Source organism: Sceloporus undulatus, chromosome 2 (assembly GCF_019175285.1).
Source record: "Sceloporus undulatus isolate JIND9_A2432 ecotype Alabama chromosome 2, SceUnd_v1.1, whole genome shotgun sequence".
Lineage (NCBI taxonomy): Eukaryota > Metazoa > Chordata > Lepidosauria > Squamata > Phrynosomatidae > Sceloporus > Sceloporus undulatus.
Genome location: NC_056523.1, coordinates 92,413,774 through 92,433,015, shown reverse-complemented (window position 1 = coordinate 92,433,015; position 19,242 = coordinate 92,413,774). Strand labels below are relative to the sequence as shown.

General features: G+C 39.6%; 1 protein-coding gene across 2 annotated transcripts in view; it reads right to left on the bottom strand.

Moving 5' to 3' along the window:
- FLT4 (fms related receptor tyrosine kinase 4) overlaps nucleotides 1–19,242 on the bottom strand; it is a 148,823-nt gene that overhangs the window by 21,632 nt on the left and 107,949 nt on the right. For both annotated transcript variants that reach the window (XM_042453847.1, XM_042453848.1), the window contains exons 15-24: nucleotides 18,456–18,587; nucleotides 18,048–18,154; nucleotides 15,560–15,695; nucleotides 14,974–15,078; nucleotides 7,466–7,579; nucleotides 7,138–7,226; nucleotides 6,534–6,693; nucleotides 3,644–3,738; nucleotides 1,862–1,984; nucleotides 794–905 (exon numbers count right to left, since the gene is read on the bottom strand). In XM_042453847.1, the coding sequence (XP_042309781.1) occupies nucleotides 794–905; nucleotides 1,862–1,984; nucleotides 3,644–3,738; nucleotides 6,534–6,693; nucleotides 7,138–7,226; nucleotides 7,466–7,579; nucleotides 14,974–15,078; nucleotides 15,560–15,695; nucleotides 18,048–18,154; nucleotides 18,456–18,587 (1,173 nt within the window). The remainder of the gene's footprint in view (nucleotides 1–793; nucleotides 906–1,861; nucleotides 1,985–3,643; nucleotides 3,739–6,533; nucleotides 6,694–7,137; nucleotides 7,227–7,465; nucleotides 7,580–14,973; nucleotides 15,079–15,559; nucleotides 15,696–18,047; nucleotides 18,155–18,455; nucleotides 18,588–19,242) is intronic.

Below are 19,242 nucleotides of genomic sequence, written 5' to 3'. Positions count from 1 at the left end.
TTCCAATGTGGAAAGCACGCATAATTGCACTGATATTTAAACATGATCACATGAGTGCAAGAATGAGGGAAAGCCCAGGCAGCATACAGATGTGGTCTGGAGCATGTGAGATGCAGCTGCTGGCACCATTGTTTGCCATATGTTTTTTTCTTTTGAACATACAGGTGCACAAGTGGCCAGCTGTGTTATTGACTCATTGCACCATTGAGCTGTCATGCACTCCTTGATGTGAAAGTATGACAAACACCAATAATGAAATGGATGTAATTAAAACATACACAAACCAGAGAGTCCAATAGGGGGGCATGGGGTGAAGGGGGGCATGTATGCAGACCTCCATAACTGTGCTTTGCCAATGTGTCACTGGGCTCACTGATGCACTATATGGGTTGTGTATCACTCATGCGACTGTGTAGCCAGTCACATGGGGCATCCAATGGGATGGATGCTGGGAGGGAAGAGGGAGGTTATTGGTGGTCACAAGTGGTTGGTTGCATGAGGGTGCACATGCAAGGAGGGGGAGAGGGGAAACCCAAGCGGCTTGATGCTGCTTGGTGCAGACTGCCTGTGGTGTTCAGCCTGCCTTGGGAATGGGCCATGTGGACAGCTGGGGTTCACCCCAGTTTGGGGGAAAAAATGATTGACCAGGTTTTTCCTGTTCATCTGCTTAGGCCCTTAGAGTACCAAATATAAAGGTGATAGAGAAAGAACTAAATTTAGTGGATCCTTGCAGCTACGTAAGCTCATAAAAATATCAGTGCTCCACTGGAAAGCCCAACTATTCAGCACTCACCTAAAGAGAAGATCTCCCACAAGAGGACTCCAAATGACCAGACATCACTCTGAGTGGTGTAGACTTTATCAAAGATGCTTTCTGGAGCCATCCACTTTAGGGGAAGACGGGCCTACAGGAAAGAAATAGGTATGCATGGATGTTACAAACCAGGGAAAAGATCATGGTGACTAAAAAAAAAAAAAAAGCCAAAGGAAAATCCCCAGTCATCTTATAATGGCTGACAGAGAAAGGCAACCAATTAGACAGAAAGGAATATCCACTTCAGAACAACACAGGGAGCTGCCATCTAGGTATTATCAATTTACAGAGATTAGTGAAAGTACTTCCAGAACAGATAGAAAGCTAAACATTGGCAAAAATATAGCTCAAAATGCCTGGGCTCTCAAACAGGTCAGAAAACATGATTCTGGCCATGTGAGCTACTGGACAAAGCCACTTTGAAGGGCAAAAGTAAATTTACAACCCACTTTCAATCTTGTTACTGTTCAGGCATTTATCTTTATCAAAGGGAAATTGTGAGACAGCTCAAACTGTAATTTCAGCAGGGATTGCACATAAGTGCTGTTAAACATCAGACATGAACCTTTTTTATGACAAAGAAAGCATGATGATTATTGCAGATGATGGGTTGAAGTTGGTAGCCATATGGTATAGTTGGAACACTAAAGGTTACTGTTTATACCATGGTGGGGAACTGGTTTCCCTCCAGATGTAGACAGACTCACAATTCCAAAAGGCCAGTAGGACCAATGGACTCAGGTGATGGGAGACATTGTTTAACAACAATTGGAGAACCACAACTTTTCCACCCCGGCTTATATTGTCTACTTTTTATACAAAACACCAATGTGTATTTGAGCTGGAGAACTGTATTAGAGAAACCCCTTTAAATAATTTATTTCTCTATTTCATTCCTATGTTGTGTTGAACAAATTATAAAACTTTCCACCGCATTATACTGTAATTACTACTATTTGCAAGAAAAAAACATGATAGTAGACTGCTGGCTAACCATAAAGTTCTAAAACCAATTGCAATTCACTATATGCATAGTCTGGAACTCACACTGCCCTTCCTGACATAGTCAGGATCCTTGTAGATATCTCGGGCCAGACCAAAGTCACAGATCTTCACCACATTGTTTTCGGATAGTAAGATGTTGCGAGCTGCCAAATCTCTGTGGATGCACTAAAGGAAAATGAGACCGGGTTGGGGGTAGGGAGATAAAAAGCATTCCTGAAAATTGATTCCAATCTGTTAAGGACAAAAGAGCTTTAAAAAAAAAAGGAAAGAAAGGAAAGAAAAAGAAAAGGAAAACAAGGAGGAAAAATATGCAAAAGTCACTTCCACTCCTTTTCTCTAAAAAGAGTAATTAAAGCAGGACACTAACACTATAAAGACCATCAGTATTTATTTCCTCTAGAGCAGGGGTGGGAATTATATAACCCTTCAGAAGTTGTTGGATAGTAACTCCCATTAGCCCTAGCCAGCATAGCCAATGGTGGGGAAATCTGGGTATTGCAATACAACAACATCCAGAGGGCAGCATGATTCCCACCCCTGCTCTAGAGTGTTAAGTCAGCTTTCCAGTTCTTCTTTTGCTTAATGATGTCTCTTGTGAAAGCAGCTTGCCCAACTTATTGCATACAAGTCCTCCAATGTAAGAAGACAAGGAAGTTTCTCTCACATCTATCTGAAAGGCCGCATTGTGTACACAAGCAAGAAAGTGTAAGAAAAAGCCCTACTTACTTATATAGTTCAGACTTATATAAGAAAGACTTGAAAACAGAGCTTTCTACTGTTTTCTACTAGTGGCTGAATTTAAAAGGAAGAGGTGGGGCACACAATGTTCTAGCTGGCTAACCATGCCCTTTTTCAGGATATTCAGTTCCATTATCCAACTCTACTCTTCAACTATTAGCATTCCTTGGCCATTGAGCATGGCTCAATCTTTGATCTGAGACAGACAGGCGGGAAGGGGCATGTCCACACTGATTCTAGGGTTCGGAAGCGCGTAGCAACTGCACACTCCCGAACCCTAGTCCGTATGGATGCCGCCATCATGGTGGACTCCCGTCCATACGGTGGCCGCCATGATGACGCAAGAGCTGTGGTGTGTCTGCACATCGGGGGCATCACGCTTGCATCATTGATGCGATACAGTGGTGCATTGATGGCGGTACCCCTGCTTGCCAAAAAGAACCCGCGGGTTCTTTTTGGTGTGGAGGGAGCCTGCATGATTTGGTTGCTGCAGGCTCTCTCTGGAGGGAAAACGGACAATAGATTTCTTTAATTTTAGGATTCCCCCCCCCCCCCCCCCCCAATATTTTTTCCTTTTAATTTTTTTGTACTTCTACAAACCTTGAGTTCCTCCATTTCTGCAGATATTTTTTCTTGTGCACAGATGATGTTCTCTTGATTATATGAGCATTAATGCTAGGAGAATGGGGCCTAAATCAGTTGTTAATCTCAACTACAGTTGGGTTACTGAATCAATGAAAGTCTAGGTTTTCTGTTAGTATACAGGATGCTCTTTCTGAAATTGGAGACCATCATAGCTAAGAGCTATTGGTAGACTTATCATCTATTATTAAACCCATGTATATGATTTTCACCACACTTTGTGGTAACAACTTCCACACCTTAATTATGCACTTGGTTAAGAGACAATTTTTTTGCCTATTCCAGATTTATTGCCAATTCATTTCATTTGGTGAACTTAAATTCCATCTTCTCCATATTTACTTTTTCCACATCTTGCCTAATTTTGTGCACCTGTATCCTGTCCCCTCCATTGTATTTTTCAAAAAAGGGATGTCAAGACGTATCAATGAAGTACGTAGTCACCTTTCTGGAAGCAAGAAACTCCATACCGCGGGCCACCTGGAAGCTGTAGCAGATCAGATCTTCCATTGTCAGAGGGCTCTGCCACAAATCATCCACTATAAAAACATGCAAGATTATATTCTTAAGGTTTGTGACAGAAAAGAAGTAATCTTCACAACAAAAAAAGGCTATACTCATACTCCTTTTGTGAGAATGTTCCATGAAGACTTATTGATTATGTAGGATTGGATAAAGTGTGTTAACTAGACATAATATGAGGCACAGTTAAATATGCTTAACTTCAGGTGCATTCAATGCTCTTTTGGGATTGGTTGGACTATAATTGTCTGTTTATCACCCGTGTTTCTGTAAGTACCACCTGAATCCATGAAAGTGACCAGGTCTCTGCACTAGATGTTGCTTCTGTATAAACGGAAACAGTGGTGCTTGACATGGGACAAGAGTTATCAAATTAATTAATGTAAGAGAGCAAACAGATGTGAGATATATAGCAGGGAATTAAGAGTGAGACTGGGACTTGCCTATGGGGGACTTATGTATCTGTTTCCTGGTTAAACAAAAGCAAAACCCTTATATTTCAGTTAGATGAATACAGTGGTGCCTCGGGATACGAAATGATCGGGTTACGAAATTTCCGGGATACGAAAAAGTTGGATTGGCAAAAACTGTTTCGGGTTACGAAATATTTTTCGGGTTACGAAATTCATTTCGGCGCGAAATTCAAATGCTGCAAAGTGCAGCTATAGGCTTTCCAGTGCTAACGGAAAAGTGTTTCGGGTTACGAAATTTTCGGGTTACGAAAGGAATGGCGGAACGAATTAATTTCGTAACCCGAGGCACCACTGTACAAGGTTCTGCAGGCTATATTTCAGAGAGAGAAACTGACAAAACCACTTGTCTAAGAAATTTCTTGTCTAAGAAAACCCTATGAAATTCATGGGGTCACCGTAAGTTGACAAGTGACATGAATGCACTTACAGTGCAACCCCTTTATCCATGGGACTGGTACTTGTGATTGCACTTACCCACGTATGAAAAATTATGTTCTCTCTAGGCAATTTCCAGGACCTCCAGTACAATTCTGTGATATTCTTCAAGTGGAGGTTGATAACAGAGTTACATTGGAGGACCTAGAAATGCATAGAGAGGTGTCCTCTCCTCCTGCATGACTCTATGGACAACCTCTTCCAGAAGTTATTAATTGCAATAGGATTCTCTGTTATCTGTGGTTTCATGTTTCCAATGGTAAGTCCAGGAACATGTCTCCCATAGGTCATATTGTACACACACACACCAGATTGAAAGGGGAACTGCTAGCCTGCTTAGAATAACAGAACCATAGAGTTGGAAGAGATGACAAGGGCCATCCAGTCCAACCCCTGCCATGCAGGAACTCTCAATCAAAGCATCCCTGACAGATGGCCATCCAGCCTCTGTTTAAAGACCTCCCAAGGAAGGAGACTATGCATAGTCAGGAAAATCATATTGTGTATCTCTTTGCCAAGGTGCTATCTGATTAAGACACAGCAGGATACCAACCTTCATAGATTTATAATAGATGTGGAGAACTGGTGGATTACAACACCCATCATCCCAGTGGCCATGTTGGCCAGGGCTGATGGAAATTGGTGTCAATAGCATCTGAAGGGCCACAGGATTCTCACTCCTTGTTTATATTCTTGTGAATTGCCTTTAGCTAGAATGGTAGCAATTTGGGAAGAATAAGTATTTTTGGAATGAACAAGAGTGGTATACCAGGAGTCTTATGACTTTATTTAAAAGGAATTCCTAATCTCAAACAAAATGTTTAGCATTCTGATTGAAAAAAGGGAAGATGTGAAAGCTGTAACTGTATTTTAATCAGTGAGCACTAACACATATATATTTTACACCCTTCTACTTCAGTTTATTATATAGCATATAGAAGTTAGAGGAGTTATTTTTCTGCTTTGTGCTGTTTTTGAATTGTTGCATTGTAAAGTCCTTTGTATGAAACTGGATTTTGGAAAAATTACTTTTTAGGAGTATAGCACCCCAAAATTCTCCTATTCTGGGATGTACATTCCAAAAAAGTACCCTTTCCAAGCTCTTCAGTTCCTATGACTATTACTCACTGAAAATTACTATCAAGCCTTCTATATAGTGCAGGGGAGAGCAACATTGGCATGTACAGGGAGCCAGTTTTACTGGTCACATCCACAATGTAAATCCCTATTAACAAAATTGGCATTCACTTTATTTACCACAAAGCAAGCATTTACTGAACACGCACACACACACGCACGCACGCACACACACACACACGCACAACCTTGGAGCATATAGTTTTTTTTTATCATCTGAGGTGGTTTGCTGAAGACAACAATGACACTTCCAAGGGAAAGTTCTGTATCCTCCTTGAGTTTGCTTTGTACTCCCTAACCTGGTTGTCATGACTCATGGGGTAGAGTGCACCTTTTAATAAAAACAGTGCATGTTTTTGTGTCTGGTCTACTCACCCTTCACTTTTTGCACTGGTTAATACTGCTGACAACCAATGTTGTTGTTGTTGTTGTTGTTGTTGTTGTTGTTGTGTACCTTCAAGTCATTTCAATTTATGGTGACCCCTATCATGGGGCTGTATGCTTTAATTATATTGTGTTAACGCTGGCCTCTGAGTTCTAACAACATACATCTCCTGGAAACATCTTTGGTTTTCTGGATAAAGCTTTCTGCTTTACCACTGAATTTCTGAACTAAAGTAATCATGTACATGACAGGTACAGAAGCATATTTTTAAAGTATTTCATACACAATATTTTTCTGTCCATATTTCCAGTATGCCACTTTCTTCCTGGAAACTGAATTGTACAAGACTAAGAGGAAGAAGTGGATAGCTACAGTTGTTTACCTTCTTGCACCAGGGGTGGTGGTGGTACTGCTGCTTGACTCTTGTTCATTAGAAGTCTGCTAAGGATTGCACTGTCGCTGGTGCCAGATCGACTCCGCCTATCTGCTCTTACAGCTTCTACAATGGAACGAACTTGGATGCGCAATCTGGGAGACTTTTCCTAGGAATCAGGCCAAACCACAAAGATTACCATGAGACGTGCTTCAAGCATAGTGAACACATTTTCCCAGTGCAAGTTAGGTAACCCAGAAGTTACAGTCTACACCCAGCAGAAGGAAATTCAGTGATGAACTGGAGAAAGAAGTAACAGATCTACACGTTTGCACCACCTCTGTCACTAAGCTGTAAAACAGGTGGTGTATATAAGAATAATGTTCAACAATGTCCACTTGTTTTAGACAACCAGATACTCTTGAGAAGCCCACAAGAAAGATGTGAAGGATTCTTCAATCAACACTGACAACAGAATTAAAAGAGGGTTAAGAAGCAAGTGATTTTTTCATCAATCTCATCAAAGCTGATGCTGATTAAAGATATGTTGTATATATTATCGCATCTAGAACATACAGTTAAAATGTTACTTGAAATATTGTCAGTCACATACCCTGTAAGGACTAAATCCTTCCCGTTTGGTCCGCAGATAATTGGAAAGGTTTCCATATTTACAAAATTCAACAATAACCATTAGGGGACCTGCAGAAGCAAGAAAACATGTTCTCATTAATATACTAATAAATATACTACATACAGTATTAACAAAATGTATGAAGCTTTGGGTTGGCTTGACTTCCAAACTGCGTAATCTTCATACACACTATCAAAACTGCACAGGGACAATATGTAACACAGGCATGAGAACTTAATGAGATAATAACTCTTCTTGCATTTTTTAGATCTCTCATTTGCCATCCAAACTGATCAGCAATATTTACCATTAGGTTTGGTGCAGGCACCTAGCAGGTTCACCACATTAAGATGGTTTCCAATATGGATGAGGATCTTTAATTCTGACATGAGCGCTTTGTGCTCACTTGCAGTCGCTCCCTCTGAAAACAAAGGTATAGTCATCACTTGATTACTCCTTCTAGTTTCACTTACACATACCCATATTGGTCCCATAAGTCATTCAAGCTATTTTTTTTTCATGTTAAAGCAGTGGTTCCCAATCTTTGACCTTGTAGATTTTTGAACTAATTCCCTGAATTCTTGACTGTTGGCCATGCTTGCTGAGGCTTCTAGGAGTTGAAGTCAAATGTATTTAGAGAAGCAAAGAGTAAGAGCCACTGTAGGATAAAAATATTTCCCTTTTTAAAGATTCCAACTTTACATTGTATTGTAAGAGTTTAACATAATCCACAATGAACAAAGAATTCTCTTCATTTGGTATCCTGACTTTCAAGACAGAGGAAAGGGTGGCCTTTCTACCCACACAGTACTGACAATCCTCTCTAGACAATGAGTGTATTTTTGTTTACATGGATATTGTGCCAGCACAACAGAGCTTTTTGTCCTTCAGATATTTGCCACTTGCAAAATACTCTTCCATACATTTAATTAGAAGCAAGCCCCAGTGGATTCAATGGGACATGCTCTTAAGTAAACACACAGAGAATTAAAATTCAAAAATACCACAACAACTGGGCTGGGGAACTTACAGGCCATGGATTGCATTCAGCCTTTGGCATAATTTTTTACTGTGTGGTGGTAGACAGATAGAAATGGGAGGTGGTGGGGGGTGGGCATGAGACCTGCAAACTCTACAGTTTTAAAAAATTCTGATCCCACCCATTTACAGCTCCACTCACTATTGGCTCCAGTCTCTATGATTGGGTCAAGAAGCCCTTCAGAGGAAAAAGATTCCTCACCCATGGTATACAGAACATGCTCTTTGGATCTGTGGCACATCAGCTATATTATGTTGGGTTTAATTTTTTTCAGATTTGCTGAACAAATAGAAATGGAACTAAAAATGGATTATTACATTCCTTTTACAAGTATAGGATAAAAACTGAAACGGACCACTAATCCATCTATCTCAGTATTGTATAAAAGGATATTCTAAAGCTCTAAATTTTATTGTTCACACTGAAAGTCCTGACAAATGAATAAACACATACATAGTTGTTATTTCTAATCTCAGGAGCATATCAGCCTAATTTAAAGTGATATCAAACAGCTTCTGTGTAAAGCAGAACTCTTTGTTTCCACGGCAAATTTACTACAACTTTGTCCAGCTCTAGTTTTCTGATCAGTCATGCTGCCAAAGTTAAAAGCACCAGTTTGTATGTTATTGTAAGCACCAATGCCATTCAGGGAAAACACAGTTTCCACAAGGGTAGTCACACTCTCATTGGATAGAAAATGTGACCATTCCCTCTTCTGAAATCCATATAGCAATGGTGATCAGAATATTAGTATTACTTGAGGACAGTTCAACAAATCCCTATCCCTGCAGAGCTCATGCACATGAGGGAGTGGATGGAAGTCCATTCATCCCACCCACTAGTTCTAGTTGTCCTGCCTTCAAGCTGATGTGATGTCCAACATGAGAGAGCATGATGTACGACTTAAGCATTGAAATATCTGGGAAATCCTTGGAGGGTCTGTTCCAATGTAAGGATGCCTACAAGCTCTTAAGGCAGAAAAGGAACACTGGATGGACTCTACACATACACTCTGCTGAATTATCATTTGATTACTTGGACTTTTGATTTCTTAGCAAGATAGAATTTCAAGTCATTTGGATTTTTTATAATCCTGATTGAAGCAAATTAGATCAGCACTTCCAGCTGGATTCCAAACCCAAAGGTTTTGGTAAAGGCATACTGAATTCACAAGAAGGATATTGAAACGCTGTGTCCAGAAGAGGGTGACCAAAATGGTGAAAAGTCTGGAAACCATGTCCTATGAGAAGTGGATTAGGGATGTTTGTATGTTTAGCCTGGGTATGTTTAGCCTGGAGAATAAAAGGTTAAGGGATCTCTGGGTCCTCCTCTTGCTTTTTCTTGAGCTGGATGGGACCATCTTTCCTATCTAATGAGCGCACTGATTAAATGCCTCTACTGCAGCCACTCAGTCACAAGGTTGTGAGTTCAATACCAACCAGGAGCTCAGGGTCAACTCAGCCTGGCATATTCCAAGGACACTAAATACCCAGCTTGTTGGAGGCAGTTAGCTTACACACATTGTAAACCGCTTAGGAAGTGCTTAAGTGCACTGATAAGTGGTATAGAAATGTACTTGCTATTGCTATTGCTAATGAATTGCCATCATCACTCGTTGATTTGAATCCTACCCCTTTAGCAACACAATGGGGCATTGCTGGGATTCCACTGGAACTCACCTTTTTCAGTCCTGAGAAAAGGCTAGGCTGAGCCAAGTCAAGTGAAAAAAGAATGTGAGAAAGTTAGAGTACTTTTAAATAAATTTTTTTATTCTAAATAAGGAATGTCTGTAGCAAAATGATCTCTCTTACAGAAGGAAATCTTTCCTTCAGGCACAGTTTAGAATTACAAGTAACAGACAGATTAGATAATTTCAGCCAGATCATGAGACGTAACCAAAAAAAGTTCTGATGCAACTAGCTGGAAGCTAATACATTATCCTAATTCTACTCAAAAATCAGATGGGATTTGTAGTCCTAGATGTTCATGGGTAGAGGGAAGGCTGGACTCCATCGTCCATCCTTCATTAGCCTTACCAAACCAGAGCCCTTTGCTCCAAGTGTTCCTTTGTTAGAAGTCCCCAGCCTTGTGGTGCGTCTGAAGCTTTTATAATCTCTACTCAGAAGCATCTTGAAGGTTCACACTTCTGTCCAACAGGTTGTCTCACTGGGCAGTTGCTATCTCATCACCTGTGTGACACTGAGTCTTAATGTAATTGCACCTCTTCCTACATTTAACCCTTTGTTATCTGGGAAGAAGGTTGGCTGCTATTCAGATAATGGAGGGACTTCCATTATCACAGGTGACATGATAGCCCTGTTTAAATGTTTGAAAGGGATGTCATCTTGAGAATGGAGCAAGTTTGTTTTCTGCTGCTCCAGAGATTCAGACATAGAGCAGTGGATTCAAGCTACAGGAAGAGAGATTCCACCTAAACATTAGGAGGAACTTTCTGACAGTAAGAGTTGTTCGACATTGGAACACACTCCCTAAGAGGGTGGTGGACTCTCCTTCTTCAGAGGTTTTCAAACAGAGGCTGGATGGCCATCTGTCAGGGATGCTTTGATTGTGTATTCCTGCATGGCAGGGGGGTTAGGCTGGATGGCCCTTGTGGCCTCTTCCAGCTCTATGATTCTATGAATACCTGAAGCTCCCCTTATACAACAGTATCACAGAGTTTGATGCCAGACAATCTGAACAATACCACAGTTGCTATTGAAATAATTGCTCCATTGCTTCTTCCTTAGCATGTCATTCACACTTAATCTCTCCTTATCATCACATACATTAGCCCTGATAAGTGTCCTTCTCTTGTAATAATTTTCTTGAGAATTTTAACATTTTACTTTTTCTCAGCTTTTTATGATCTTTTGTTCCTGTCTATACATCCTCTTAAATAACCTGGTAGGCTTTGTAAAATAGCAGTAGCAATGCACTATAAGGAAAAAAAATCACAGAATTATGTATATATTTTAAAATTTGTCTGCATTTGGGTTGAAAGTTTTTATTCCAAATCATCCTATCTATTGCAATCTATATTCAAAGGCAAGTCCTACTGAGTTCAGCAGGGCTCATTTTTCATAAATGGGAATAGGATTGCAGCCTGTCGTTACTGTTTTTAACTCTAAGCTGCCTTGAGCCCCAGTTTTGGGGAAAAGGTGGAATGATGATGATAATTATGAAATATTCTATAAACAAATGAAAACATGCTTTTATTATGTAAACTATTTTGTGTGTATCTATCTCACCTAAAAATTACTTATTAATAATGGAGACCTAAAGTTTCCAAAAGAGAGCCATTTTCTCTTCTTTCCTTCTTTTTTTTTAATTGAAATTTGTGATTAATTTTCATGGACTAAGGTGATGGTGTATGTGTCAGTTTGGGCATTTCCCCTCTATTTGTGACTATCAACATTTTGGAGGCTTCACATATCTTCAGGGAGGCTTCAGAAGTCACAGGTAAAGATTACAATTTTTAGATTTTCCTCTTCATAAAGAACACACAGAAATACCTGAAAACAGAAAAGTAGTAAACCACATCCATACTTGCTGTGCTGGTTACCAGATTGCAGATAATTCTTAATGCATGGAAGCCTTGAGAATGTAATCACCCAGTGGTATAACTACACTACCTGTCGTCTTAACATAATACAGTCCATTTTCGTGGGGGATCCATTCCAGATCCCCCATAGGCTTGAATGGGGCCACATGTCAGGCATGCGGCCCATTTTAACCCTCTCCATTTGCTCCATGCCAGTAAGTGAGGGTCATGGATCTGAAGTCCATGAAAGTAGAGAGGCAACTGTAGTGCTTTATTCTGATCAGTGTACACACTATGATGGTAAGTAGAAAACACTGTAAATTTAAGTGAAATTATAGTCTTCATTCTCCACATGACTTTCTGGTGTTTGGAAAGGGATTGTTTTTAGATGCAGATTTCCATTACCAATATTGCTCTGGACTCAGATTTCATTTCATTTTCATTTTCATTTCAAACTAGCACTCAGTGCACTCTAAACCCTTTGAAATAACCAGGGGAAAGCATATTTTCCCTATATTCCCTCTACTCTAATTGATGCTAATTTTAGAAAAAGCCCAACAGTGAATTAAAATAAATACAGTTTTAAATGCTGCAGTTTAAGATGTTACGTTCATTAGGAAAATCAGTTATTAATTTTAAGTGCTGTAAGCTATTCTATAAAGTGAAATCCTCCCAGCCTTTTAGTCTTGCAACATGCTGATTAGGTCTGAAAACACTTGTCAATGTTATTAACAGACAAGTAAGTCTTAGGTATTTTTGTATGCTTAGGAAAATATTAAGATGTCTCTCCTTTGATTCTTGATTTCCTTGGCACTACATTGTGTCACTACAGATAGCCATTTCCCTCTCTGGAGCCTTTCAAGACAGTCTTGCTCCCATTTCCTTTGCCCATTCATTGGATCTTTGATGACAGCTCTCAGCCCCAAAGAATGACTGACAGCTCCAGGATATCTCAATGGAATCCTTGCTTATACTCTATCTGGCATGACATATTTCCTTATTAAATATCTAGCTGCTTTTCTCTTTCTTAAATTCTCTGGTTGGTTTTTTCACAACACATCAGTTGTTTGTTTTATTACTTTTATACCACACAAAAACCTTCTTGTTCCACCTTGTCTGGTCAGTCTTTAATACACCATGCACAGGTGTCTCAATGACAAAAAAAAATTCCATTGTTTTCTACTGCACCTGGTGCCATCTATTTGCACCATGGTAGCTGCCACACTTCAGCATTTTGTTTTTTTGTTTTTTGTTTTATTTATATACCGCTATTCCAAGGATCATAGCGGTGAACAGCAAGTAAGCTAATTAGCAAGTAAGCTAATTTGCCCCCAACAGTCTGGGTACTCATTTTAGCGACCTCGGAAGGATGCAAGCCTGAGTCGAGCTTGGGCCCTTTTGCTGGTCTTGAACTCGCAACCTTGTGGTTTCGAGTGAATGGCTGCAGTACAGGCATTTAACCACTGCGCCACCAGGGCATTAATGTAGTTTGACACCACTTCAACTGTTATGGCTCATTGCTATCGAATCCTGGGATTTGGAACTTGTTGTGACACCAGAGCTCTCTGACAGAGAAGTCTAAATATACTACAGATCCCAGAATTCCATAGCATTGGGCCATGGCAGTTAAAGAGGTGTCAAACCACATTAATTCTGCTGGGTAGATGCAGCCTATACTACCTTGTAGCAGCCAATTAGATGAATCCAAATACAGACTCTGCTAGATTTTGTAATTAGTTCAGAAAAAAAGGTTAATACGTAAAGAAAGATTCTGGCAAAATATTAATTGGAAGTACTCTGCCCTGCCTGTGAAAGAATCCTCAGTTTTGATTTCTGAAACAATGTGTTTTGGGACATATTCAGATAATATCTGAGATAACAATTAGCTTTTACTCCTAGGCAGCAGGGCAGGGTTTTGGAATGAAGTCACAGCTTAGACTTCTTGATCTGCTTTGCTTTCATTGACTCCAGCTCCCAGCACAAGCCCCATAAAAGAAAAGTAGAAGACTAGTACATGAATACAGATTACCATTTGCCTAATTATAATTTACCACAGAATTAGGTAAAGAGCTGATAAACCCATTCAGTTACCAATATCATCCTTCTCATACTTTTTTGGGAACAGATTAATGACAAAATTATTTTCACCAAACAACTGGCTTACCATCTAGGGTGCATTCATGCTATGCGGTTATAGTGTTTTGGTGCTACTTTAACTGTCATGGTTCTCTCTGGTGGAAACCTGGCACTGCCAGTTTAGGGAAGGGCTTTTACAATTGTCAGCCAGAGTTTTCTAGTGGCTCCATAGCATGAAACCATGGCAGTTGATGTGGAATAATAGCACTATAACTACCACCATAAGTTACTTGCTGGTAAATGGCAATTTATACTCACTTACTGTGAAGAACCAAACAATGTTTCTCAAGGGTAGCTTTTAACTAAGCCTTCTGTTCTTTCAGATTCTGAAACAGACTGATTGCCTAGATATCACTGGACTTGATCCTTTCCCATTTGGATCTGACTCAGTTCTGTGTTATTTAATGAAACATTATCTTCAAGAAGCTTGCCAAAAACTGCCCACGCTGATATACCATAGTATTTATATTAATTAATCAACTACAAACTGATTAGTCAGCTATAAAATGGCTGCATTCTCCCACTTCCTCACCAACAGGAATGGAATGAAACACTCTCTAGTTATTGGTACTGACAGAATGAACAAAGGTCAAGAAAGCAAACATTAGGAAAAGTAGATAGTTAAGCACTATTTACTGCACTGAAGGCAGACCAGCTTTTTGGCTCATCCTTATATGCACAACTGAGCATTTAGGAGATGAAGGATTTATTTAAATCACAGGAACATGTTTTTTTCAGTGACCACTCTAAACCATATAGACGTTTCCAAGACAGGCAACAGGCCATAAGTTTTTGACTTATGACTTATGGTGACCCTAAGATAACACTATCATTTTTTTTTCTTAGCAAGATTTGCTCAGTGATGATTTGCTTTTGCCTTCTTCTGAAGCTGAGAGAATGTGACCTACCCAAGGTCACCCAATGGATTTCCATAGCTAAGCAGGGATTTGAACCCTGGTGTCCAGAGTTGTAGGCCAATGTTCAAACCAGTACACCATGCTCATACACCCAACCACTCTCATAGTCCATACACCAACTCACTCTCATAGGCAAGTAATATTCTGGTGTTTACATTAATTTTGTCATATATCTTGCCTACCTTTCAGCATTTTAACTGCCACCGTCTCACAGCTATTAGTCTTATTGATTCCAAATGCAGATGCTTCCATCACTTTCCCAAAAGCCCCATGGCCCAGAACTTTACCTGAAAAAGAAAGTGAGACTGGAGAAGGAAGGAAACTGCAAATCGGAGGACTAATTTTATGTAACTATTCAAAAAGTACACAAAACAGTAACTTGAATGGGACCAAAACAAAACAGGAAACTGGGACCAAAAAGAAGAAAAGGTGTGAAAAAGGAAAAGGAAGGAATGGCTGTTTCACCACCTCCAAGTGGCTGTGCTTTCAGAGAAAGGGCCATGAAGGGAGCACAAGAGGAAGTGTAACAGACCCAATGGTAACAAAGCAGAGGAAGGAAATAGCTAAACAAACTGAGGTGCCATTTGTTATTCAAATAGAATATGTGGGAAAGGCGAGGGCATCTCCTTGGCCTACAATGGGGGAAGATGGTCTACTGTCTACTTTTCTTATTGGCAGCCCAATAGAGGCTGTGCACATGGACAATGACAGTCTGGCAGTAACTGTGCTTATTCCTCTCTCATGAACAAATAATGTACCCAAATATACCTAGTTGAAGTCGCTCTCGTGGAAATTCCCATTTGCTGGAGTCATAGGGCAGGTATTCACATTGCTCTTCCAAAGGAACTTCACCTGGGTCCATGATGATGGAAAGGTAGCCAGTCTTGATATCAGCATGAGCAGGCTGCAGGGAGATGAAGCCGGGAATGGGGGATTAAATAACACTTTGCATGTCCCCCATGTCTTGAATTTTTGCTTGGCAGAGCAAAGGGGTAAATGCATAGTTGACACTTTGGCATCAATACCAGTATGCCCCATCCCCATAAAAATGGGCCTGTCTTTAAAACTACAAACACCAAGGATTTATTGAATTTTCTCCACTTCTCTCCACATTAATCCTTGCCCATGGACATTTACATACCAAGAGTTTTTTCCTTCAGTTGTGCAATATCCCAGTCTGTCTCTTGAAACAGAGGAAATTAAGAATGTGTGCTTTGTTGTTGTGGGCAAATGACAAAAGGAATCTGTTCAGCTAGAAATGAGCAGCCCTATTGGTTTTACTTCCACTGCAATGCCAGCTGTGTTCAGTGGTGGTTGCCAAGACCAGCTTTTAGTTCTGATGAAAACCAGTTACCTCTTTGACTCAAGGGGGAAAAAAACAACAACTCATTGATTGGGAACATAGAGGTGGTCATCCTGTGGGAATCATTGCTTCTTGACAGTTCATTTTTATTCCCCAAATCAATCTCTGCTAGAAGGCAAGCAGAGAATGAGACCTGGCAACTGGAAAACTAACTTTAAAAAGTAATTGGTTATAGTTCCAGTTCTAAACCTCCAAAGTAGTTAGCTACAGTCAAATAACAAATTAAAATATCCTCTTTCACATTTCTTAGAAGTAAATAAATCAATCCCTTTTAATTTATTCAACTGACACCTGAATGCTGTAAGCCCAGGCCTGTGGTACAGAACATACACTTCTTCCATCTGTCCCATCATCACTTCAACAGCCACAAGACACCAGGAGGCTGCTACATGAAGTGCAGCACAAACCAGAACATGAATCATGCCAGATTTCTCCTCTACAATTTAGTGAGAACACCCCCCCGGTAACAATAACAATAACAATAACTTAAAAATTATGGCTGCACTGGAACAGGAGGGGCATTATTTCTCATTAAATTGCACTCATAATGTAACTTATTTGTGCCCTTGTTGTTCTTATGTGCCATAAAGTTGGCTTTCACTTATAGTGACCCTATGAATGAGAGATCTTCAAGCCACCCTGTTACTGACAGCCTCACCCAGCTCTTGCAAACTTCCTTGTTTTAGCCAATTCACTTGCAATGTGGCTTTCCTTTCTTCCTATGAGATATATCTGAAGTATGATATGTCTGAAGTATGACAGCCTCAGTGCAGTCATCTCATTTGTCCTTTTGGTGGTATATGGTATCACAAAACCGGCCTAGCATATTTCAAATTTCTGATTTCCTGACTACAGTCTTCATTTTGATTGATAACTGAGCCAAGATGTAAAATCTCCTTAATTCTGATATCTTTATCATCCACTTTAAAGTTATGTAAAGGTATGTATCTTTTCCTCATTTTTTTTAAAAAAAATATTCAGCTATAACTTTGTTTTTGAACTTTTCCTCTTAACATATCTCAGTAATTGTTTCAGGTCTTTGTTACTTACTGCTAGCAATATGGTGTCATATGCATATCTTAAATTACTGATATTTTATCCTCTAATTTTTATTCCTCCTTCCTTTGAGTTTAAACCCACTTTCTATGATACATTCTGTGTACAAAATAAGCAAGTAGGGTGATAAAATGCACCCTTGTTTGATACCCTGGACAACTGAAACCATTCTATTTCTCCATCTTCTGTCTTGACAGTGGCCTCTTGTCTAGAATATAGATGACACACCACCAAGGCAATTAAGTGTTATGGCAATGCCAGTTCTTGCTACACAATCAAAGGCTTTGCTATACTTTATAAAACATAGGCTGAATTTCTTCTGAAATTCTTTGGGGCATTTCATTACCCATTGTATATTTGCAATATGCTCCATTGTGCCTCTTCTTTTTCTGAATCCAGCTTGGACATCTGGTAATTCTCAGTCCCTATGTGATAAACATATCTTGAACATGACTTTGCTTGGATGGGAGATTGATGCACTAGTCTACTTATTATTACTTCCCCATTCTTGAGGACTGGAATGTATATTGGGAGTTTCCAGTCTGCAGGACATGGTTTTGTTTTTGGCAGATTTTTCTTAGAACTTGCATGGATTCCATTTCTATAGCTTAAAAAAGCTTTATTGGTATGCCATCGGTTCCTGGTGATTTATTTCTTCCAAGTTCTTTGAAGCAGCTGTCACTTTCTTGTGAATTATGCCTCAGTGATTGCAAAAAGGAATTAAATACAAACAACTAGTTTTGCATGTAACTAGTTAAATGCAAAAGATAACAGCTTATATGTAACAGGTAGTTATGTACATATAAAAAGCTACTCCCAAGCTCCAGGGTGACTTACTCTCTTAATGTTGCAGAAGATGAGGATCAAGAGAATCCAGAAGAAAATGGCAATGACACCTGTCCCAATCAAGATCACAATTTCGACATTGGTTCTGTCATCTGAACCTACATGTTAGGAAGAACCATGGCAGAATTAGCAACAGAAGAAAGCTTGATATAGGCAAATAGCAAAACCATATTAAGAAAGAAGAGAAGCGTCCCTGTTGGAAATATTCTTGACTTACTTCTGATTGAGCCAAGATTAGGGATGTATTATTTTTGTTACTTGAATGTGAGAGAATTAAGTTGTCTCAGCAAAGCAAAGAACCTCTTAGTTATTTGGACAGTGTTTCTTTCTTTACCTTAGGCTTTCTTTCCAAACACATTTCCCTCTATAGGCTTAGGGGGATGAAGTTAGTAATAGTACCTTCTACAGAGACACTGGCGGATGAATTCACACAACCCTTGGCATTGCAGACACTACACAGGTAAAGCCCAGCGTCCTCTTCTCTCACCCTCTGGATACTCAGCCTCTGATTGGAATCTGCCAGGTCAATCCCTGAAAATAGGCAGAAGGGCAAGGGCTTTCAGGTGAGACTAGTGGTGCCTAGCAATGGCTTGGTTTCTCATACCTTGGTCTGATATTAAAAGTATCTGTAGACAGCAGGAGCCTAGGCTTAAATTAGACCATGATGATCAAAATTATATCAGTTTTTTTTTTACCATCAGTTACCACACTGCTGTCATGGGTTCTTGGGCACATACATGGAGATATGCTTCATCTCCCATTTGTGAAGCAGTAGCACCCAAATACAGCACAGAAAAGCACAACTCATATGGAAAACATTATGCCCATACAGAGGCAACTGAAGCAGACAGGTGATAAATCACGAAACATGGCTTCTAATTTGTCATATGGTAATTTTCACAGATCTCCCTAATACACAGTTTTCTTTTGTAATTCTTAAAAGCACTTTCTGTATCCTTGTTATTGTTAGTATAGGCCAGAAACCTTGCAAGTGTTTTTCAATAGCTCCATAGCTAGAAATCTAGAAAAGTTTAAAGCAGTCATCAATGCATCTAGTAATTTATTTAACTCTTATTTTTTCAGCCTGTTCAATTGATATCCAAATTATTTTGTTTCCTTTTTTTCTGTAGTAATCTGGTTTGCTACAATTAATAGCAATAAAAATTTCACTTAGTAGAATAAAACT